At 52.4% G+C, this 23616-nt stretch overlaps 1 protein-coding gene across 1 annotated transcript in view; it reads left to right on the top strand.

Annotated features, from left to right (window-relative positions):
• Positions 1-23616, top strand: part of Shb (SH2 domain containing adaptor protein B) — a 111255-nt gene that overhangs the window by 32594 nt on the left and 55045 nt on the right. Inside the window, exon 2 of the mRNA XM_051157666.1 lies at positions 12358-12478. Within this exon, the coding sequence (XP_051013623.1) occupies positions 12358-12478 (121 nt within the window). The remainder of the gene's footprint in view (positions 1-12357; positions 12479-23616) is intronic.

Below are 23616 nucleotides of genomic sequence, written 5' to 3'. Positions count from 1 at the left end.
CTAAAGCCCGAATCACCACTCCCTCCCTAAGTGCAGGAGGTGGTCCAGGAGGGGCATCAGGACTCCACTTCCCGCTTCACTCAGCAAGCAAGCAAGCCCACCCAAGCCAGTCTACAGGGTAGGAGGCTCAGGCTGTGACTGGGCATTTTGAGCCATCTGTTGGTCTCATTGCCCACTGGTTGGAAGGTGGCTGACAAAAGTGTCACAGAGAGATTTGTCACTAAGCCACTGTGTTGTCTGAGCCCCTCCAAAATGGCTGATGTGTCTACAAGAAGAGCTGTGATATTCCAAGGTCACCTGTGTCACTCCCAGTCAATGGCCATCAGGGTGTTGGAGCTCACTTGTCTCTTTGGAGAGTGCCGCTTTGAGTCATTGCTTGGCTCTCTTGGGCCCCTTTCTGCCTCAGAACTCCCACTGGGCGGGCCCTTTTGAGTCTTAACAGTCTCAACTACAAATATGAACACTCAGCCTTTTTAACCAAGCTGAGTTCAACTGAGTGCCAAGAAAAACGAGTTGGCTCTGCCTTAACACTGTTCCCGTGCCTTGGTAGCTCTAACAAGGACATTTTCTCCTTCTTACTAAAAGCATGGAACACCAAAAGCTAGCGTGGCCATGTGGCGGCGGCACACACCTGTAATCCCAGCGCTCAGGGAGGTAGGGGCGGGCGGATCTCTGAGTTCGAGTCCAGCTTGGTCTATAAAGCGGGTCCAGGACAGCTAAGGGTACACAGAGAAACCCTGTCTTGAAAACCAAACAAAAACAAGCTAGTGTGTTGCTGGGTACCTAGCACCACATAAGAATGTCTTTCCAGCAAGTTGGGGAGCCAAGCATGCCCTAAGTGAGCGTGTAAGGAGTGAACGACATCTGCTGCAGTGCAACCCACCACATCTCTTATGCCTGGGGCTTGACCTGATCGGGGTGGCCAGGGAATAAAGGAGGAAAAGACAACTGCCTAGAAGAGCTGAGATTAACCCAGGGCAGTCTGACTTTGCAGGAGCAGCACCAGCCAACTCCACAGCAACCAGGAACCTCAGGATTTTCTTCAGGGCAGCACTGGGGGAGAGGTTAGCTAATCTCCATTGGAGGTCCTTCCAGTGAGCAGTTTCCGCTGCAGTCCTGGGGGAGGAGGAAGCACACACCGACACCATTAGTGTTTGAGCCAGAGGAGGGCTCTGGTGTTCTGCTTTGCCTGAGTGGTACAGGGAAGGCTTTGCCATTTCCACGGACCTGAGGCATTGGGGTGTTTGGTGTGGCTGTGTGTGTGTCATACATTGCATATCAGGAGGACTTGGTCCTCTATACAAATTCACCCAGGGTTCCCATGGCTCCCCACACGGGAAGGGAGGCAAGTTCTCAGCTTCCTTCTTTAGTTCCCTCCTGTTCAGAGGATGTTTTTATGTGCAAAGGTTTGGGGGTCAGGGGAGAGGGTGGTCCAAGGGCCTCTTGCACGGAACGCCATGAGAACAGTGCTTGCATTCATTGCCTGCCACTAAGGATGATGCCTGGTGTGCTGCTCTGGGTGGGGCCTTGTGGTTCCCAGGCAGGATGAGCCTGGTGTAGGGATGGAGGGAGGTGAGAGCTAGCCGCCAGCAGCCTGTTAGCACAGGCCACAAGAGGAAGCCCTGCTTCCCCAGGTGTGGCTCTGGCAGGTGGCAGGTGTGTGGAGTCAAGTCACTAGGGCGGCTGTCTAAGGAAGAGAGACTTCCAGTACTGGCTGACTGAGGGAGTGTCAGGTGGCCCAGGGTTGGCACATCTCAGCCAAGTTGGCAAAGCTTCCTCCACTTCCTGTCAAACCTTCCTTTGGAGATTTCCTGTTGCTGGGAAGAAGTGGGTGGCATGGGAGGGCTGGGACTGGGGTAAGGCACTGACTCTAAGGTTAGGATGATAAACTCAGGTGATATCTGCAAGCCCAGAGCCAAGTGCCTGACCTGTACTTCCATGGCCACTTCACCCTGAGCCGGCTCTCATTCTCAGGGTGCAGCAGGCTCCCTCAGGATCTGGTCTGAGGTTGCTTTGTCCTGGCACAAGAGGTTTGGACTTTCCAGGACCCGAACCCTGTGAGTCATGTCTGGCCTCAGCAGAGAGGAAGTAGGTGGTAGATCAGGGACACCTTAAGATAACTGCCTCATCATCAAGGGGCTGTCCCTTCCCCAGCTCCCAATTTACCTAGCCAGTACTGCTTTGCTTTGCTTTTTTTTTTTTTTTTTTTTAAGATTTACTTATTTATTATGTATACAGATCTCGTTGTAGATGGTTGTGAGCCAACATGTGGTTGCTGGGAATTGAACTCATGACCTTTGGAAGAACAGTCAGTGTTCTTAACCTCTGAGCCATCTCTCCAGCGCCCCCCCACCCCCTTTTTTTTTAATTATAAGTCTGGTCTTTAGTTCAGCATAGCTTTGTCTCTGTTTAAGGATGAGCTGTTTACTGTGGCTGGTGAATTATAGCCTGTTTGGAAGCAGATTTTACCATGTGCATTAATAAATAAGAGCTGTTCTGGGCCTGGAGCGCTTGTCTGAGCAGTGACCACTGTGGTGGTATTTTCTAGAGATAGTTTGGAGGTAGTCTAGAGAAGTTCTGGGCGGGGGGGGGAAGTGGGGCAGCAGATGGGGAGAGGGTTGGCACAGGCCAGGACCTTAGGCAGTCACACATATGAGTCGCCTCGGAATCCACACAGGTGATTGATTGGTTGTATTGCTTCCTAAAGGCTTGGTGTTCTTAGTGGAACCATGGGAACGAAAAGTTAGGGAGGTTTATTTTGATTTGTGTCTTGGCTTTGTTTGTTTTTAAATGGCATCTGTCCCACAGATGGGGAAACTGAGGCACTAAGCATGTAACTTAGCAAATACTGACAAGCTGGGGAGAAGAGGGCATTAAAGAAATCGGGCTGGAGCCAGGTGTGGTGGCGCACCCCTTTAATCCCAGCACTCAGGGAGGCAGAGGCAGGTGGTGAGTTCGAGGCCAGCCTGGTCTACAGGGTGAGTTTCCAGGACAGCTAGGGATCCACAGAGAAATCCTATCTTGAAAAACAAAAACAAGCAAATTTGAGCCTTAGGTGCTCCATGGAAACTTCTGGGTGGGGAAGCCAATCAGAACCAGCAACACAATTTGCAGGGCCAACACCTCCCAAAATAACGTAAATCCCATCATTCAAAAAATTATTGAAAAAAATTTTATTATTGAAAACTGGGATGTAGCTGAGAGGTACAGTACATGCATACAACTTTGGAGGCCCTGGGGTCAGTCCCTCTTACTAGAAGAATTTTCAAATTGGTGCCAGCAAGACATTAAACCAAGTACAGGGCCAATGTGACCGCATAAGCCACATGTCACAAAGCTGGCCCCGGGGACCATAGATGTCAAAGTCCCTTATAAATAAAATCCTATAGTACTTAATCCAAGAAATGAAGTATGTTGCTCTGGGCCCTTTAGACACCCAAGATGATCCCCAGCGAGCATTCTTTCTGCTCCCTGCAGACCTTCAGCTTGAGGTTAGAAAGCAGCCAGAGGGGAAGCTGTCCAGGCGACAACCTGGGCGCCTTGGAGGGAGGGGGCTGGGGCAGGGCTTCTCCATTTTCTTGGCCTGCAGCACCTCCCCTTGTGCGGTCGCCGAGTCCGTCCTTGTGATTTTGTCCAGGTGTCTATTTCAAGGGTGAAAAGGGGACATGAGAATTTTTAGGGGAAGCTGCCTACTCCTGGGAGGGTGGCTTCTGGGGAGCCCTGACTTCCTGTTCTGGGCAGTCTCTACAGAATTTGCTCAGAGTCCCGGAGAAAGGTTGACCATGGATATTGGTCTGCCCCTCTCACAGTGAAGGAACAGAGGTGGCAGCCCTGGGGATGCGCCTGCTGCTCCTCTGCTTCAGTTGGGATGACCTGACCTGAAAGGCTTTCTTGACTTCTGTCAGCTTCTCTCCAGGGGGCCCTTCCCGGTTTTTCATCTCGGCCTGAGGGTTCTTACTGTTGTTGCTTTCTGAGACTGGCCAGCTACCCAGCTGACCCTGCAGCCCAGTTTTCCTAGCTGCTTTCCCTTTTCACATTTCCCTGATGAAAGGTCTGTGTCTGAGGAAGTTGACACAGGCCTGTGGCCTGTAAGGGAAGAGGGTAGCATCCTTTATCCTCTAGTGTCCTCGCTGTGCCAGTTCAGTGTGCCGGGCATTTGATTGTGTTGTCTTGTGGTTCATTGACCCTGTGTCCTCCATACACAGGAGGAAGGTGTCCTCCTCAAGAGTTAGGCTCGCTCAGGCTGAGAGAATGTATGCGACATGCCCAGAGCCCAGAGCTGGCAGAACCCTGGAAACACTGACTCAGTCTAGCACCGCTTGCAATCTATGTTGTGCCCCTGTCTCTTGCTCAGCATGCCTTCCTGGAACCCTGCTACCCACCAGGAACTGTGCTATGGTGAAATAAGGGGCATTCTTCAGAACCTACCTCTCCTAGGTGAAGCAGGAAAAGACAGACAAGCTTGTTAAAGATTGTGGACCAAGGCTTGTAGGCCTTCGTGTGCACTTACTCGTGTGCCTGACACAAGTGCCTCCCTCTCGTGCCTTAGTGATGTGAGTTCTCCTAGGTGAGGCGAACTTATAGATGCCATCCTTCTTAGGGCCTGGAAGCATCCTGAGAACAGACTTTCTTCAGTATTGCCAGCACAGAGCTTGTTTCTGTGGTGCCAGTCAGTATATAGTGACTAGGATAGAACAGCAGGCAGCTCAGGCCCTGTGCAGTGTGACCACATTCTGCTACTAAGTGCCAACGGCATGTGAGCTGTAGCATTCTGGGTTTGAGGACAGTTAGTTAACCTATAACTAACTGCACACGGAGAAGCTTTTCCTGCATTGGCTGCTGGGCATGACAAGAAGACAGAATTACTCTTAAAAAAAAAAGGAAATCAACATTCATTGAGCATTCACTATTAAGCTGAACATAATTGGGGATCACGAATGGAGGTGGTAGTTGTGGCTGATGCTTGTGTCCTCAATAAAAAAGAAAGTGTCTTTTGGGGGAGGGCAGCTCTTTATTGCTGCTTGTGCCTAATGATGCCCTGGTCTGCCTCTGGGGTTGGAGAGGAGCTGTGCATGAATCATCCTAATGGGCTCCGTTCGGAGAGAAATGACCCTTCACTTAGTATAGTTTTCTGCTGCTTACTGAGATGCACCTTGTGCCCAGGAGCTGCACCAGGCCAGCAGCCCCGCGCCCCCCCCCCCTCCCCAACAGCTTCAGCACAGAGGGGGCCACCAGAGGGACCGGCTCTGCTTGGTGACTTCTCTCATGGGGCATAGAGACTGGTTTCTGAAGGTCCTACCTTGCGCAGGACAGGCCTTTGGCTCCCAGGCACTGCTGTTTTTGCTTTGCATGCCTTCCCCATGAGCACACTGGGAGTTAGGACTTTCTGGGGCCTGATTTCACCACGAGAAAGCCTCACTGGCATTCCTGATCTTTCCTTGTGAGGAGAGTGGTGTTTAGATGGGCTATGCCTATCGGGAACAGGAAAATACCCTGAAGATTGGGTAGTGTCAGCTGTATTTTGGAAGTGGACACATTCATACCCACACTGTCTGGTAGCTTGGCCCAGCATAAGGAGGCTACTAGGAGATTCCTTTGGCTGTGCCTCTTGTCCTTGAGGTCCTTTCTGCTTTTGTCACCTTCACTTGAGAGTTTTGTTTGCCTCCCTCGGACTGTGTTAAGAAGCCTCTCATTGCTCCCAGTCAGTATGGAGAGGGCCTGCTCAGGTGTTGAGGTGGCCTTGGCTCATTGTGTTTTTATGGAAGAAGTCTAAGGCAGAGGGCAGCCATCCAGCCCTGCATGCTTTTCTTTCCTGTCTTAGCTCTTTTGGGCAGAAAGAGACAACCCTGCTTTTGATTTTGTGGACCTGAAGGGTGGTCTGGAAGGTTGGCTCAGCATGGTGGAGGCTGCTATAGAGAACATGGGAGCCATAGTCAGACACAACCCACAGCCCCAGCCTGGCCTGGTGCCCACCTCCCACAGAAAGCTCTCTATCACTTTGGGTGGTGCTCCTTACAGTGAAGGGGGGCAGCTCTTCCTGAAAGGTGGTTGTGCTGAAATTTCTTTGAAAATTGTATTGATGATTTTAAAAGAAAAACGAACTATAGGAATTGCAGAAATGGTGTGGCCCCCATGGACCTTGGTTAGTTTATCCCCTCCCATCTTCAGCGGATGCCTGGTCTCTAGTCTGGATGTCTGAGTTCACAGAGATGCTGGCAGGCCTGTCCCTGACATGTGACAGTAAGTTTCCAGGGTAAACAGGATTGGACCAGGCTATGTTTCAGTCTCCTACTTAGATTAACAGCCTGGGTGGAGGGTGCTATGCAGAGAGAGAGAGAGAGAGTAGAGTGGGTGCATGAGAGAGGAGGAGGGCTGTGAGTGGGCCTGACAGGAGCCAGCAGAGGCTGCTTTGGAATGTCTTTTTCCTGACAAGCTGGAACCTGGAGGTGTCTAGGCAGGCAGCTGTGGCTATGCCAGAGGCAGGATGAGAAAGTGGGGGAGTGGGTGTTGCATCTGTTCTCCTCACCTCCTCATGTTGGACAGGTAAGGACAGTCAGTGAAGGAGTAACATGGTTAGACATAGGCATTGCAGGAGAACTCAGTGTAAAAATGGTAGCGTCCCCACTCTTCACTTGGTGACGGAATCACTGAGTCCTGGACTCCTTTCTGCTAGAGTTTGGGGGTGATGAGCACTCAGTGGTACCCTTCCATGAGTTTGAGGGTGAAGGGGGGGCTTAGGCTTGGATTGCTTGAGACTGAATCAAACACTGACAGGAAGAAAGCCCATTCTAAGTCCAGCTGAGGAGTGCCCTCCCGCCCTCTCTTCCAGAAGCCTTGGCTGATTGCATGAATGCAGCTAATTAATCTTTCCCAAATTAATTTCCTTACTGTGTCAGAAATGATTTATTGGCGTGCCTATACGGGGGCGGGGGGTTGGTCTGTGCTGGTCAAACCCCCAGAGGACAGGGAGAGGCAAGTAAGGGCACATCTGTGTAAGGTGTCTATCACAGCTGGATCTGTGGACACCTGAGCCTTGTACACTGGCTGGCCATGGGGCACACACTGTCCAGACAAGAGTGGCCTTGAACTTCTGGGGGTTTGCTACAGTTGTAAGGGGGTGCAGTGGGGGGGAGACAAGGTCATTCCTCAAGGCTTTCCTTTTGGGGGTTACTTAGAACTATGGCAGCTGTTGTGGTGCTTAATAACCATCATTTCCTGTGTGTAATTACTGGGGCTTTGAGCAAGGGGGGCTGAGGGGATCCCAAGTCTTTGTTTTCACTTTCAGTTTTTGTCTTCTCTTGGGCAGAGGCCCTGTCTTGAGGTTTTTACACCACAGTGTTTATGGGTCCTGGGCACTCCAGAAGGTTCCCCGTGCATTGGAACCTGTTCTTCACAAATGCTGATGCATCCCAGAACCATCTTACTTGCTCCTTGCAATGCCTCTGTGAAGCCAAGAAGCAAACCACTCCGCCCCAGCTCCCAGGGGAGCTCAGAGTGCAGAGAACTAAAGCGAGTTGTCTAGAGCTACCCAGAGCTGGTTAGCAGAGCCTGTTTCATAGTGCAGCTTGTCTGAGCTGTCGCTGCTCAACCACGCCCTCTCTCTGTATGCAGTACCACTGCCCCCCCTCGATGGCCCCCAAGCAGGTGCTTTTCAGCCCCACTGCCCTAGTGGACACTCCAAGGACAAGCCCATTCATTTAATCAGCCCTTAAAGCTGGGCTGCTTGTGCCTCGGGGTGCCCAGAGCTGCGTGTTCAAGTCAAGAGACACACCAAGAGGTCTGTGGCATTCATTTAGTAGCTGACGGGCCACCAGAGCCTCTTAACTGGAAAACACCAGAGGCAGGAGTTTGCTTTCCCAGACAGTGTGTGTGCATTGCTGCGCTGGTTCCCCTTATCCCCCTGGCTGTAGGAAGCCCTATCTATACCCCCACACCCCTGTTTCTTTAACACCATCTCTTTGTTGGTATGGCAACAGAGCCTCCATCCAGTGATGCCAGGCCTGCCAGGTCCTTTGTCACAGTGGGCCCAAAGCTGTCTAGGGCTCCTAAGGGGACAGTCACAGACCCTTCTCACTGCAGTGAGAATGCAGTGCGTCTACATGTTTGTGCTGACCTTCAGGGAGCCCTTTTGAGCCCCAAGTGACAGAAAAGGTCATGGTCCCTGAACTCAAAGCTAGCAAGCAAGAGAAAGAGCCCAAGGCCATGATTCCTGTGGTGCCCCACCCCCACCATCCGTCAGTGAACAATGGGCCCTATCACATTGTACCCTGTGTCTTTAGCCAGGGCAATTACTGTGGAGCCAGCTCCTGATGGCCAGCCACCTGCCACTTTGTTAGGTGTGTAATGGATCTGGGGTTCACCATGTAGCTATAACATTCTTTGTGGCTTGTGTAAGCATGGAGGGCCTCCCCATGGCCTCAAACTGTTAATGAAGCTAAGGTTTGTGCTAGTGATGAGTCAGTGAGAAATGATCTGACTGGGACCGTGAAGGAAACTCAATGTCTTTACCGGAAGTCAACAGAAACATGGCATGACATGACAGTTCTGGGCTCTCATGGGGTGCCACTGCCTCCCTTCCAGGGATGGGAAAGAGCATAGAGATCCCTACCCTGCAAGCCCACTGCTGAACTGAAGCCTCTGTACCCCCAGTTCCTGGAAACATCAGGTACCTACCGGGAAGTGACTGGCAGGTGGGAGTTGCAGTGGGCGTGAGATGCTGCATGTCTCTCTTCGTAGGAGGTGGCAGCTGCTCTCGCCTTCTCTCTTTGTTGGCAGATTGGAGCTGGCGTGCGTGCGTGCGTGCATGCGTGTGTGTGTGTGTGTGTGTGTGTGTGTGTGTGTGTGTGTGTGTGTGTTCAGAGCCTGAACAGTGAGCAGTGTGCCCTCTCCTGATCTGTGAACCGAGTGCGGAGGGGACAGGCTACATGCTTGCCTGGTGAACCCTCTACTCCTGCACAGTCCACGTCGCTCAGTAACCAGCTCTCCAGATTGCAGAGGATGCCCTGTCTTCTGCATCTAAAGTGGATTCTCAGGCGATGGATGGAGGCACGCTAGGTCAGCTCTCACTCCCACTGACCCTCAGGGGTCAGCAGGAAAGCCACAGTTGCTTACTGTCATGAGCAGGGCTGAGAAACCTGCGGGAAAAGTGAATTCCACAACAACCACTGGAGCTTTGCCTTCAGACCAGCGGCAGGGAGGGCTGGCTGCTTTTTTTGATCCCTGATAAGAATCACCTGGGTTGCTTGTTAAATACTCAGACTGTTGGGGCTAGGAGTCTGTTGTCTTAGCAATCATTCCAGGCCATTTCTGTCTTCAGACAGGTTTGGGGAAGCAGTCTGTCTGTTGTTCCAAAAATAGCGTCTGGTATTAGCAAGTTTGGGTTTGCATGTCACACACTGTAATAGGTCCTCCTTGTTTGTAGCTTTGACTCTCTCCCCACACCTACCAGTCCAGGAACTAGCTCTACCCTGACTTTTTCCTCCAGCTGATCAGTTCAGGTCCCTGCTTTGTTTCTCATAAACAGGTATGTTGTGCTTGACATCCCATCATGACCCTTCCTTTCAGAGCAAGCAGCTCATGGAGAGCGCCGTTGGCACTGTGGATCTGAACTTGCAGGATATACTCCACGGGGTGGGATGAGACGGCGTGCTTAGTCGTTCCCCTGTTGATGACTATAGACGTTGCGTGGGGTTTCTCGTTGTGGCCTTTTATAAGGGGACGCCGTAGCGCATGTGCAGAGGGAGGATCTAGGACTATGTCACATCTTGGCAGCTAGTGATAACATATCCTGCTGTCTAGGTCCCTAGTGCAGGTGCCCTGGGCAGTGGGGTTGCCTGATTAGTAGCAGGGACCAGTGGCCTCGCTTGCCAGAGGGCTGCATGTGCAGTCAGGTGACCTGCAGAGAAGCGTGGCTGGTCCTCAGGGCTGACCTGCTCATCTGGTGCAGGGCTGACCTCATCTGGTGCAGGGCTGACCTGCTAAAGGGTGGGGGGTTGGAGGGGGCATTCTAAAGCAAAGCAATCCTGTCACCCAGCCTCTGTGGCCAGGGGCTTAGGGCTGTTCACAAGGGACCCTGCTGCCCCTCTGCTCCATTTCCCAACTAACACCTGGAAGTAAAATTTTACTTCGAACTAAGATGTGATCTGCCTGCGTAAGGTATGTTTCGACTGCTCGGTGCGGTGTTTGCCAAGTTTCATGTTGCTTAAACCTTCGTTTTCCTCCCCTCCACCAGCCTCACTTTGAAGTTCAAAAGCAAATTGATTAAATATACATTTTAGGAACTTTCCGATTTGCTTCTTAAACTAACAGAATTCTAAACTTTTTTTTTTCTCCAAACGGAAGGATTTCCAGCTGTCAGCAGGTATAACTGGAACCACATGTCATCAGAGGCAGGAGGAGGGGTGTCTTGGTTTTAGGATTTGTAAATTCTTATTGAAAAGGAAGTAAGCAGGCCAGGCAGCTGGGGCCTATGACAGCCAGCCTGAGCTCAGATCTCACTTTAATTAGAAAATATAGATAGTGCCTGCTTTATCGTAGGCCTCCCAGGACTCTTACCCAAGGCGAACAAAGATGTGATTTATATATGTTTGCAGATGACAAGAGCACTTCCGAGAGGGGCTGGAATGCTGATTGCTGAATTACCTTGGAGGCGACAGTCAGGCCAGGCCACCTTACCACCCGTGGTCTTTAGCAAAAAAACCCACATAATTTTGTTTTCTTGGGAAACACTTCTTCCTCTTTTCACAGCAGACCCGAGGAGGATTTTTTTTTTTTTCACCTTGCAAAGACAATGAGGGATTGTGGGGTGGGAACATCCTTGTTAGGTGTCACCTGCAGCAGCTGTGTACTCACTGCTCTCCCTTGGGATGTGTGGTCCCTTGAACTCAAAGCTCCACCCACAAGACCCGAATCTGAACTGCTCCTCTTGACTTGCTTCCCATTTTGCAAATGGTAGAGTGCAAGTATCAAAGGAAAGACAAAGCGAGCCCAGCTCTCCCCAGCCCCCTTCTTTCCTGGCCTGGTGTCACTTGAGCTTCCCCAGTCTCCCGAAAGGCACTGATTACTCTGTCATCATCTGGAGGGGCCCCTGGGACCAGAGCCTGACCTGACTTCATCTCCCTTGGTGCTGGGTGCTGGAGGCCTGGGCCTTCCCTGGTGGGTGTGCTCTCATTTAGTGACCGGGGGCAGTTGCTCGCTGTCCCTCTGTGGGCATCACATTCCGGGCAGCAGGCAGCCACTTGTGCCTCCTGCCAGGGCTGCTGCCATGACTGTGGCTCGACAGGCAGACACAGGGTCTTTTCCCTTTGCCTGGTTTACAGGCCTTGCAGATGCCTTACATTCCAGGAGCCCAGTGAGAAGAGCGGCTCCTGTGGTTTCTAATTAAACCCACAATTTAAATAACAATCCAACAAGGGGGGGACGGCGCTGACCTCCTCCCTCCCTGGGGCAGCAGCTGGGAGATTGAAGACTTCTTTACCCATTGCTAGACACCTGGCCCAGAGGGTGAGGGGACGGCCTCTTTGAAGTTTGGATGAGGCTGAGGAGGGAGGGAAGGCTCCTGGCCTTTTCTTCTCTGCTGAAGACTTGTTCCCCTGAAGCCCGACACTTGGAACTTGTCCCCTTTCACCAGGAAACGTGGAGCATTGCCTGTAGAGCAGAATTCCAGATATGTGCACTCCCCAGAGACCTCGCCCAGCCCGATGCCTGCCCCGTGACTCATTCTTCCTCTTGTTAGTCAAAGGGCTGGCAGGGCTCTGGCCTGCCGCCAAGTGAGGGCACCAGGCTAGGCCTTGTGAGTGAGGATCTGAGGGCACTGCCGCCCACCCTGGACCTCAGTGGCCCATCTGCTGGCCTTTGGGCTCCAGGGCCGCAGTTTGTTTCGTTTTGACCCTGGTATCTGTGCCTCGCTGAGGTTGGTGTTTTTATTTGGGCTGTCTGTGGACATACTCATTGCTTATAGTGTGTTGATCTCACCAAATTGTTGCGTGATGACCCACAGCATGATTGTGTTCCAGATTTGGAGAAAAATGAGATGCTGAGTGCAGCTCTCGTCAGCTGAGGTCTTGCGCCTCTGCCAGCACCAGCGGCCTGCCAGCATTCCTAAGCTTTCTTTGATCTCCCAACTTTTTCCTCTCCACATTGCTGTTCAGTTAAACCTAGTAGCACATTCCCCAAGACTCCTCCTGGTCCCCATCTCTGCCCTTCCAGTTCCCCCAGGGTGGCCTCACGGTTCTGGTTTCCCTTCCCCTCTTTGCTAAGCTGGTCCAGGAGCAGTTTCTGTTGGCCTGAGCACCGTCTGACTGTGAACAGTGGTGAAACAAAGCCAAAGATGGCCTCACACTCTGTTCCTCCCTACAGGTGACCATAGCTGACGACTACTCAGATCCCTTCGATGCCAAGAATGACGTCAAGAGCAAAGCGGGAAAGGGGGAGAGTGCCGGCTACATGGAGCCCTATGAGGCCCAGAGGATCATGACAGGTGAGTAGAGTGCTGGCTGTTGCCATTGCTGAACAGAGTGCCTGGGATCGGGCAATTTTTAAGGAATGTGGAACTTAAAGAGCTGTGCTTTGGTGGTTCTACCGGGAGGTACATTTAAGATCAGGCGGACACACTGCTCCACCATGCCACATCATCCTGTGGCAGAAAACAGAGCGAACAAACCCAACAGTAGAGCCAAGAGAGAGAAGGCCTTGGCTGTTCTCAGTGACTAGGCCAGCCCTACAGAGTAGGAACCCACCTCCCCAACCCCACTCCCCCTGCCAAGAAAGAGAAGGCCTTGGCTGTTCTCAGTGACTAGGCCAACCCTACAGAGTAGGAACCCACCTCCCCAACCCTACTCCCCCTTCCCCCTTTGTCCACAAGACGGCATTAGTCTATTAATGAAGGTCCATCTTTAATACACACACAAACACCTCCCATTAAATCCCACCTCCCAACATGGAGCAGCTAGTGCACCCCACACCGGTTCTGGGTGGACAGAGCACTTTGAAAACTCAACACCCAGGGCTTCCAGCTCAACATGAAGAACAGAGCGGGGTCTGCTGGACACCTTGACACCTTCGCTGGAAGCATGTTGTTCACAGTGATAGTTGAGGGTCAGTGCGCTGTTTTACCCCTATACTAAAAACAGATGTACTCACTGTTTATGTGTGCACGTGTGCGTACTGTATGCAAAACATATGCCACATGTATGTGTGGAAGATACAGGTAGTTATAAAGTCTTACGTGGAGCTAATCACCAGCCAGGTCAGAAGCGGAAGCAGACCAGTTCATGTGACTCACTGACTAGTAGAAGAAGAGGGTGCCTTGTTTTTACCGAAAGAGATTCCGTGGTTGCTAGAGCAAGGGGCCTCTCTGCGAAGTGCCCGTCCTCTTCCTCGCTTGGAGAACATGACTCACTTTACCCACATCTTTTATTTTTACTTAAAAAGGGACAATTTTGGCTGGAGAGATGGCTCAGAGGTTAAGGGTGCTCCGTGGTCTTCCAAAAGTCCTGAGTTAAATTCCCAGCAACCACGTGGTGGCTCACAACCATCTATAATGAGATCTGGTGCCCTCTTCTGGCCTGCAAATGTATATGGTTGTAAGGATCTTGCCAAGGCTTCTTGTGACTCTGGACTTCTGTTGTGGACCATTACCATGGTGATTGATGTGTAGGTGTGGCCCTGTGCGAGCTGCCCCTGTCTAAGTGCTCCAGGAAAGGATTCAGCTTGCTGGGCAGACCCAAAACCTGGTAGTGCTGCAGGTGGCCATGGAGCGGGGTGGCCCAGGAAGTGTAACTGGTTAGACTGGATCTCTAGCCCAGATCGGTCTTGAACTGTGTAGCTAAGGATGACTTTGAACTTAGGACCCACCATGGCCAGCTTATGTGACATTGGGACTTTGCCAGCCCATCAAATTAAGCCTTGAGAGTGACCCTTTTGGGTGTACTATTTCAGTTTCTGTGTTCTGTGTACAGGGCCTAGTACCAGGGCAGTGTCCTGTGGCTTAAAGGAGCCCAGGCTGGAACTAAGCACATCTGGAGTAGACATCTGCCATCCAAGCAACCTCTGAGATTCAGAACTTTAAATCAGGTAATGACAGCACAGGGCTGCTTTGAGCTGTTCAGTAGTGGTGACTGTTGAGTGCCTCTGTTTTTCCCTGTGTCAGTGACAGTGGAAGCTGTCAAATTCTCTCGTCCTCATTTGCAGTAGTTGAGGGGGGGTGCGCACAGCTGTTTGGTCCTGAGGCAGCTTTGCCTGTCAGAACTATCTAGTACTTTCTCCTAAGGGCTGAGTACTGTGGCTTAGTTAGTTTTCAGTTTCTAGACAGCATTGCCAGCTCAGGCTTCACTGATAGTGTCTGCCCCTCTGTGGCCCTGGCTCTGGGTAGCTGGTCATGGGGCAGTGTTGTGTAGGTCTAGACCGAGACTGGTGCTCAGCTCCCTGGCCTCTGTGCCTCAGTGCCTTCTAACTGTCTGAGCCTTGTTTACCACCCTACCCAAGCTGCTTCCAGAACTGTCTGCTTAAACTTTCAGCCAATCAGAGGATGCAGCTCAGTGGGGGCAGCATTTGCCTATCCCAGGGAAGAGAGTGTGAAAGGGTTGGGTTTGTAGCTCAGGTGTGGGGGACTATTTGACTGATACCCTCACAGGACCTTTTCGCAGGAGAGGAGGAGGCTTTGATTGAGGTGATGTGGTTGACAGTTGGCATCCACTCTTCAGAGGACTTCCCGTCACACTCCCAGGCTGTGCTCATTCAGCCCTGTTGGAGCCTATGAGGAGGTACAAGCACTAGTGAAGGGAGCAGCAGCAGCACCAAGATCCTGTCCTGGAGTCCTTGCATGGTTGCCAACAGTGCATAACTCAGAAGCCCCCGACCCCCACCCCCAGAGCTCTTCCCAGGAGGGCTGAGGAAGTAAGGGAAGAAGATTGCTGTGACTTGTTAGGGTTTATGCAGCAGAAGCACCAAGGCCAAGGAATGCCTCAGAAATCACACCGTGGGGGCTGGAGCAGTGGCTCAGTGGTTAAGAGCACTGCCTGCTCTTCCAAAGGACCCCGGTTCAATTCTCAGCACCCACATGGCAGCTCACAACTGTCTGTAACTCTAAGATCTGACATCCTCACACCAATGCACATAAATTAAAAGTAAATAAAAATATTAAAAAAAGAAAAGAAATCACACCATGGGGGTTAGGGGATTGAGAGGCTGCCTTAGAGCAGAGACAAGAGAGAGAACAAGAGAGTGAGAGAGCAGGTCATGGTAGAGGGGGCCCTTTAAAGGGTATGTGTGTCCCATTTGGCTGCTGGCACTGAGTCACTGAAGACAGGCTAGGAGAGCCCCTGGTTTCTTTTTTTGTTTTGTTTTTGTTTTTTCAAGACAGGGTCTCTCTGCCTTAGCTGTCCTGGAATCGCTTTGTAGACCAGGCTGGCCTCGAACTCACAGCGATCCACCTGCCTCTGCCTCTTGAGTGCTGGGATTAAAGGCGTGCGCCACCACCACCCGGCTAAGCGCCTGGTTTCTAACATTTCTAACCTTTGCCTTCAGCGTCCTTTACAGAAGCGCTTGGTGTCAGCTCATAGGATGACTCACTTCAGTGTTAATTGAAAGCATTTTCACATACTTTTTAATATGTAAGCAATTACACATTAAAAACTCCTTAGCCTGTTGTTATTACTAAATGACCTTTATGGCATAGTAAGAGAAATTAAGAGAGAGCACAGCCCCGCTGCCCTGATGTGACTGACTTCATCCCTTTGAAACTCTATTTGTGGTAGTTGTGCTGCCCAGAGGCCAGAAAGGGATGTCCTTGGTGTTGTCTCTTCTTGTGTCAGTGTGCTTTCCAGAAATAGTAGCAAATGTATTGAGAACAGTACTTTTCATGAGAAAAGCAGGAAACAGTGGGGGCTTCTAATCTTGGTTCCTCCTTGGTTTGCTGTGTGGCCCTGGACAGGTTGCTTTCCTCATCTGTAAATCTGGATTCTGCTTTGTATGAGCAGGTGTCAGAAGGACCCAAATAAGGTAGCCAATCTGGCTTGACTGTAAATCTTTAGGGTGTTATTGGGGACTGTCCCAGAGTCCTGAATCTCCTGACCTTCCCCCTGCAGCACCCTAGGTCTTTAGCGGGTGGCAGACGGGCGGGTGGGCAGGCGGGCAGGCGGGCAGGCGGGCAGGCAGCGCATCCTCTGGCCCTGCTGTTTACTCTGTTCTCGGTTTCTGGCCTGGAGACCAGTAAATGTTTCTGAGAGAAGGGCCTTGGCCTTGCCTGAGGGTCCCATCTATGTTCCTTGTCATCTCTGCTGTTAGGGGCAGCTGGTCTGGTTTCAGGAGAGCTCAGGGTCTTCCTGTGTGGAGGTCAGGCCTCTCTCTCTGCTCCCAAGCTACACAGTGCTGTAGACTCTGTTCCCACCATGTCCTCATCTGCCTCTCATTGTCACCTGCTCTGCCCTGTACAGTTCTACTTCCCAAAGTGTTCCTGGCCCCAATCACATACCTCTGTCCCCAGCTGCCCCCCCCCCCCAGTCCCCGGGAGGGGGTTCATGCTTAAGCCTGCCCCAGTGGTCACGGTGTCCTCACAAATGGTGTGACAGGATGAAGAACAGTCCTTTTGGCTTAGCATTCCTTCTGCCCGAGGCCCAGATGGGCACGCACTGGCCAAGGTCACACTACAGCAAGCACGAGAACAGAACAGGCCTCCTGACTGACTTGCAGCCCAGGGCTCCTGGGATTTGTTTTGAAACGCTTGAAGCCTGTCCTGGCCTCCTCCCATTTGGCAGGCAAGAGGGCTCTGTCAGGGATGGTGCCGAGTTCCCTGGCTGGTGTCTCCTTTACTGGAATAACTTACCTACCGGACAGGAAGGAGATAATCAAGTGTAAATTGATTCTGTATTAGTCAGCGATGACTTCCCTGTTCTTGAGAAAGAGTAGCGCTCACACGCCCAACCTGGTACCACTCACCTCTCCAGCTACAGGGTGGATAGAACTGTGGGATGCTGGGTTGCCATGGTGACAGGGCCCTTCAGAGTTGTTTCCTCTGCTCTCTCCTACACCGGCCTCTCCCCCAGTGCCCCTGACCCTGAGTACCTCCAGGTTTTTCAGGAAAGATCAGCAAGATCAGAACAGAGCTGGACGCATAGACTTTTGTAACCTCAACATGTGGAGGTCAAGGCAGAAGTTTGAGCCCAGCCTCGGTTATGTAGCAAGACCCTGTGTTCCTGTGGACAGGAAGTGTTTTCTGCCTGCAAGCACATGATCATCTTTAGTAGTATAAAGCAAGCCAAACATGACATTGGAGAGAGAATCTGGTCTTGGACTGGGTGGGCTACACAGAGTGGTGCTAGAGGGTGCTACAGTCTTGGCAAGGACTCTCCTGCTGTGCCGGATATTTCACCCCTCTTTTTCTCCTCGACCTTGTCTCACCCTTAGCGTTATTGAGCGTTTTCTGACTTTTCACTTGAATCTCATCCTCTTCAAGGGTAGAGCTATCTGTGTTCCCTGCTGGAGCCTCAGTACCAACGCAGTCAGTGTGTGATGTGAAGTAGGCGCTGGCACATTCTGGTTGAATGGATAAGTGTGCTAGTTTACCTAAGGGACCCAGGGCTGGTCTACAGGGTGCTGGTGCCCCTCAAGGCCTGAGAGACCTGTCTTCTGAGGAGTGCCAAGTCTACCAAGTCTGAGTTTCTGACGTTGCTAAATGCTGGGGGTAGGAGGTGAGCAGAGCCCCTTGGTGCCTCCTGGCCAGTTCTGTCTCTACCTGGCAGACTGTGTCAGAAGCTCTGGTTTCACCTCTTTTCCCTTGCTTTCCATCCCCCGGGCTGAAAGCTTGGAGGAAGGGACTGGGCTGGTCGAAATCCATCTTCATTTCTCACCTGGATTTCGTAAATAGGCACTGAGTGTTGGAATGCAAGCCTATATGGAGACTAAATGGAAGAGCAGGAACAAACAAAAGCTCACATGGACAACTTCTCCCATTTGGTAAAGACTTACTTGTCCTTAAGCACCGGGCTTCAGTGGAGGCACGATGTATAGCTTAGCCAATGGGGGTGTCAAATGCTGCTCTGTGCTGGCACCGTTCTGAGTCTTGGGGCTCATGGAGCTTGGAGTCAGTTCAGGACCAAGGGGGGCAAGTGGGTCACTGTCACCTGGCCACGGTTTCCGGGGCCTGGAACATGGAGACTTGTCCTCTTCTCAGACAGGCTCAGGAACTCGGGTGCATTGCAGCCCAGTTCTGCTATCCTGACCACACTCTGCAGGGGCGAGACGTGTTTCGGAAGTGGTTTAGGATAATGTGTCTGCCTGGGTATGGGACAGGTTAGAGCAGCAAGGAACAGTGGCTGGCAGACAGGTTCTGTGGCCAGGACACTCAGTGATCTAGGTCAGAGAGTTGAGGCAGGGACCTGGCAGTGGCTGTGCAGGCCGCTGGAGGGTAGCTGGGGAGAGCTTGCCAGCCATCACAGCGCAGTGCATAAGGGACAGGAGAAGCCAGGTGACCTTCCCTGGTGCCCTCAGTGAGCGGGAAGATGCTCGTGTCAGTGACTTGTTAGGGATATCCTGGTTCCTTGAGGAGGAGGGAGGGAGGGAGGGAGGGAGGGAGGCACCTGGTAGGAGTCATTGAATTCAGATGTGGACACCTTTGGGGTAGAGACACAAGAGTCTCTTGGTGTACCGGAGAAGGAGCTAGGGTCAGGTCAGAGCAGGTCCCAAAGTACCCCAGAAGCCCAGTCTTGGTTTGAGGAGAGGGTGGTCCACAGGGCTTAAGGAGAACACCACTGTCTGCTTCTGCTCCTCTAGCTGGAAGAAGGGTTCAGGGAACTGCCCTGAACCCTATCATTTCACTAATTAATTCTTGCCCCCACCCCCAAATAGAGCTCAAGTGGCTTTCTGGAAACTAAGAGGTGTCAAGTTTGTATTTAAACTGTAGCCAGGACCCTCTGTAGGGCTCTGGGAAGAAGCTGGGAGGAGTGTTTCCATCTTACCGATGAGAAAGCTAGGTCATGGGAACGCTGCCTCTCGTGGAGGGCTCTCTTGTCTGGTGATGGGAGTGGAGGATGGACGCTGAGGACAGCAAGTTACACCGGCCCTGCGCATGCCTCTGGCTCCGACTTTCCCTCTCTGGTATGTTTCTCTGTGGCGTACTGCCTCTGGTCCTTTTCTGAATCAGGCGTCCTGAGCAGGAACACAAAAATGATGCTTTGCTTTGGGTGTTTTTTGTTTTGTTTTGTTTTTTGCGGGGGGGGGCAGGGGGCTCTCTAACACCTTGTCACCCCTCAGGGATTTGGGTGTTGAGAAGGAGCCTCCCCACAGCCTGGTTGCATTGCAAGTGGGTTTGGGGTGTTTGTTTGAAATACAGGCGTATGGCACTGTAAGTGGGCCTGTTCGTGCCACACACACGCAGGTCAGAGGGCAACTTTGAAGTCAGTTCTCACCTTCTACCTCTATGTGGGTCCTGAGGATAAGTTGACAGCCTTGAATAGCAAGAGCTGTATCTGCTGAGTCATCTCACCACCCCCACCCCTGCCCCCCCCCCCACTGCAGGTTCTAATGGCACTTAATCCTACCCACCCCTGCCCCCACCACCACCCCCACTGCAGGTTCTAATAGCACATAATCCTACCCACCCCTACCCTGCTGCCCCCAAGCATGCCCTTTCCAGTTTTGTGTGCTCACACACATGGGAATGCATGCAAAGGCCTAAGGTTGACGCTGGGAACTGTCCTGAAGTCACTCTTGCACATTATTCCATATTATTCCACATTATTTGACTGAGGCAGGATCTCAGTCAAACCCGGTTTACCACTGCCATGGCTAGTCTCAAAAGTGGCCATTTTTGCTAGCCGGCTTGCTCTGGGGGAAATACCATCTCCCATTTCTGAGGCTGAAATTACAGGCAGGCCACCGTGCTTACTCAGCATGTACATGGGTTCTGGAGATCTGAATGTCAGCTCTTACACTTGACATAGCAAGCCCTTTAACCTTGAGCCATCTCCCCGCCCCTCACCCCATTTCTTCTCCCCCTTCCCCCTCAGGCCCCCCCCCCCCCCCACACTGAAGGTAAGAGCTGAGGTGGGTGGAGCTGAGAGTGCTACTCTCACACTGGCAGCACCAGGAAGGGTCTGAGACACTGTCTAAGCTTTCCTGTGAAAAAGTAGATTGTTCTGGAAGGAGGCCTTGAAGTCTCCCAGCCACGTCACCCCTCTGCTAGTGTCCACTCCATCTTCCCTGGCCATGGCTCGTGGCTCTGGAGGGCTGTCCATTCTGCCAGGCTTTAAGTGTATGTACATTGGGATTGGCACATACGCCCTCATGTCCCCATCTTCCTAGTTACATGTCCCCTTCATGAAGCTACCCTACCTAGTACTTCAGCCCTTGGTGAGCCCTACCCTCTCCCCCTAGCCATGGGCCTGGGGTGTCCTCATCTTCCTCATGTGAACTGTTTTACGCCATGTGGCCTTCACAAGCACCTCCCGTTTGTGGCCCAGCACATGGGGGTCTGGGGGAGAATTTGCTGCCTTGGGAGATTCGCAGATATTTTACTTGCTGCGCTCTGACCTGGACCTTCACTCTGGACATGAATTTTGGAGGGTGGCATTACTGGCTCAGCCAGTTCAGGCTGGCTGTCCCTTGAAGCCCTCCACCTGCCAAACAGCAGCTTTCCCTAGATTCCCACGGTCTTTCAGACCCCGCGACAGCAGCTGCTCTAGTTTCTGCTCACTGAGCTCACCTGATAGCTCCCCTCCTCTGCCTCCTTGAGGCCAAGTTTCTCTTCTCTGTGAGAGGCAGGAGTAGAGCCTGTGTGGCTGCAGGAGCTCCAGACAGTCCTCAGGGAGTTTTGTCCCAGGATTTGTGCAGAAGTGAGTCAGCAAGGCCACGGTGAGCTGAGGGAAGCCTGTGGTCCTGGGGGTGGCAGTGCTGGGGCTTGGCAGCTGTGAGGTCAGCCTCAGTTGGCCCTTGGTGCCAGGCCCTTTCCTCCCCAGTTCCAGGGGGAGGGGAAGGCAGAACAGGAGCCAATAGCTTCTTCCTAGAATCTGTTGAAATGCTTGAGGTGTGGCCTGGGCGCTGCTGTTGGGGCAGTGTCACAGTAAAGTGAGACAGAGGAAGGGGTGCCTTTCTGCAGCTCCTGGCTGCAGCCTGGGCTTGCAAGATGGAGCCTCCCTGGGCCCTGCCTGAAGGGAACCAGGAACCAGTCCATTAGTGGGTGGCCGACCTGGTGTTGTATCCAGTATGCTTACAGACTTCCGCCTCATTTGAATGGGGCCTGACGGGATCCATTCTGCTTGTTGGTGGGTGCTGGCCAACTCTTTCCTCTGATGACTGGTGAGAAATGTTGGACTCAGAGGCAAGTGATGTGCTGGCTACAATTGGAAGGGTCGCCAGAGGGTCTGTCCTGCAAAGCAACCCAGAATCCCTGTGTTTGTCCTGTGCAGTGTCTGTCTACCCAGGTCAGTTGCCTAGGCCTTCGTTCTAGGCCTTGGGTCACCACTCCTGTCCTCTAGAACTTGAGGCTGAGGGGGAGACAGCTGGCTTTCTATTCCTTCCATGTCTCCTCCCGCCTCCTGTCTGCAGGGCCACAGAAGTATGTATGTGCAGGCAAGGCTCTGGAGTCAGCAGGCTGGGCCCAGTGTGCAGGCCCAGGGATAGGTAGCTTCCACTGGAAGCAGGGCTGCAGAGGACCCATCTCAGGCGCCTGTTAGCCTAGCCCACTTGCGTGAGCAGAAGCCATAGCGCAGAGCAGCCAGGCTCCCCAGCCCCCAGAGCCCGCAAGCTGGTGCTCTCAGGGAGAGGAGAGTCATAGTCGTGTCTGGAAAGAGCCCTGGCTTTGACACTAGACTCAGGGCTGTAATTACTGTCTTTAATTACTCGACGTTGCTGTGCCAGGCTTGGCAATCTCCTCTCCTGACAGGGTGGCTCCGGCTCCCTGTGTAAGCGCTGACAGGAACACATGCTCACCTGAGGTTTTGCTGTTACAAAAAGGGCCATTCAGAGCTGCCCTCCCTGGGGCTCCTGCCTTCCTTGCTAGGAGAAGGCGCAGCCCACCTAGAAGCCAAGCAAGTGCTTTCCTTCTCCTCCTCCTCCTGCAGCCCGCTGACACACCTCTGAGCTGACTCAGTCTCAGAAGCTTAGAGAAAGGGACAGAAAGCCCCTCCGAGTTTCAATGCTGAGCACCACATACACAGAGTGATGTCTCCTCTATCAAGGTGGGAGCTTGAAGGCCCAGAGAAGCTAAAGGATTTCCCGGTAGTCACACAGAAAAACAAGTCTGGCACCCAGCCCCAGGCCATAAACAAGGCTACTGTGGGCCAGACTGGATGTATGGCTTTCTGAGCGCTGGCCTTCTTGTGGCAGATAAAGCCCCTGGGCCCTAAGCTGCTGGGGGCTGGGTACCACATACTTTTTTAGAGCTGTGATGGGGAGCACAGAGACTTTATACCAGGGGAGTCTGCACACTGCAAAGAGGCATTCTGTGGCTGGCCATCCGGTCCTCTGTCTATCACTCCAGATTGTATTGAGGGGCAAGCCACCTTAAGGCCCTGCCCTTCAAAGACCCCTATTGGCACCCAAGAATCAACACTGTAGTGCGTGACTCTGGTTCTGAGGTCAGGATTCCATGTTTAGAGGGTCTACTGAAGCATCTCGGGCTCGGCATGGTCTGTCAGCAGCTTCAGAGTTCTCCTCCGTGACTTCGTCCTGTTTTTCTGTCTGCTGCAGGTGGGTGGGTGTGTCTCCTTGCCATTGCCATGCAAATCCGGAGGACCTAGTCCGGCTGGGAGAACAATGGAAGCCACCTACCGTAGTGTGGAGGTGCCAGCCATGTGTGGGCCTCGCAGAGCTGTGCTTCTGACAACTTGCCAGCCTGGGAAGAGAGCAGAAGGCAGGAGGGCCTTCTCCTGGTCACACTTGGACAGTGCACTGCTTATAGTGGGGTCTCAGTTATCCCTGCCTTTCCATTCAGAGCTCTAACCCTGAGGGGACTTCAGTACTAGGAGGCTCCAGCCGGCCATAGTAGCAGGAGATGCACTAGAACCATGCAGATCCTCCCGAGCTCAGAAACGCCCACCAAGCTCAGGAACGCCCAACACAGGCCTTCTTCCTCCTGCTGGCTCTTGGTTTCCATCCAGGGTGCGGGGCTGCTGTCAGACTCAAGCAACATGTGAAGCTTACTATCCGCAGCTTCCCCTCAGCACCGCAGGAACCAGTTTGCGAACAGAAGACATACCGGCTTCCAAGTAGGGCCTAGTTTAGCCCATGCCTGCTTTTTTTTTTTTTTTTTTTTTTTTTTAAAAAAATCCCCCTTTGAGACTGAATTTCATTACTTAGCCCTGGCTGGCCTGGAACTCAGAGATGGTCTGCCTTTGCCTCCCCAGCGTTGGCATTAAAGACACGTGCCCCACCCAGCCGCTTTCAAAATATTTCTTAATTGTAGTTAATTGCACACATGCACACAGCATCAGAAGAGGCGAAAGGTGAAGCCTTTGGAGTCTGGCTGCCCTGCGCTGTCTCCCACCGCTGTTGGGGAGAGCTCTTGGGAAGGAGGGAGTGAGGCCTGAGTAGGCGGGCTCTGGTTGCTAGCTTGAGTTTCTAGGTTCTTCTCACAGTCTGCTAATGAGTTTCCCAGGTCTGGCTGATCTCACAGATCATGTT

Source organism: Acomys russatus, chromosome 2 (assembly GCF_903995435.1).
Source record: "Acomys russatus chromosome 2, mAcoRus1.1, whole genome shotgun sequence".
NCBI classification, from domain to species: domain Eukaryota; kingdom Metazoa; phylum Chordata; class Mammalia; order Rodentia; family Muridae; genus Acomys; species Acomys russatus.
The sequence above is the reverse complement of the archived record's forward strand: the minus strand, read 5'-3'. Positions and strand labels throughout refer to the sequence as shown.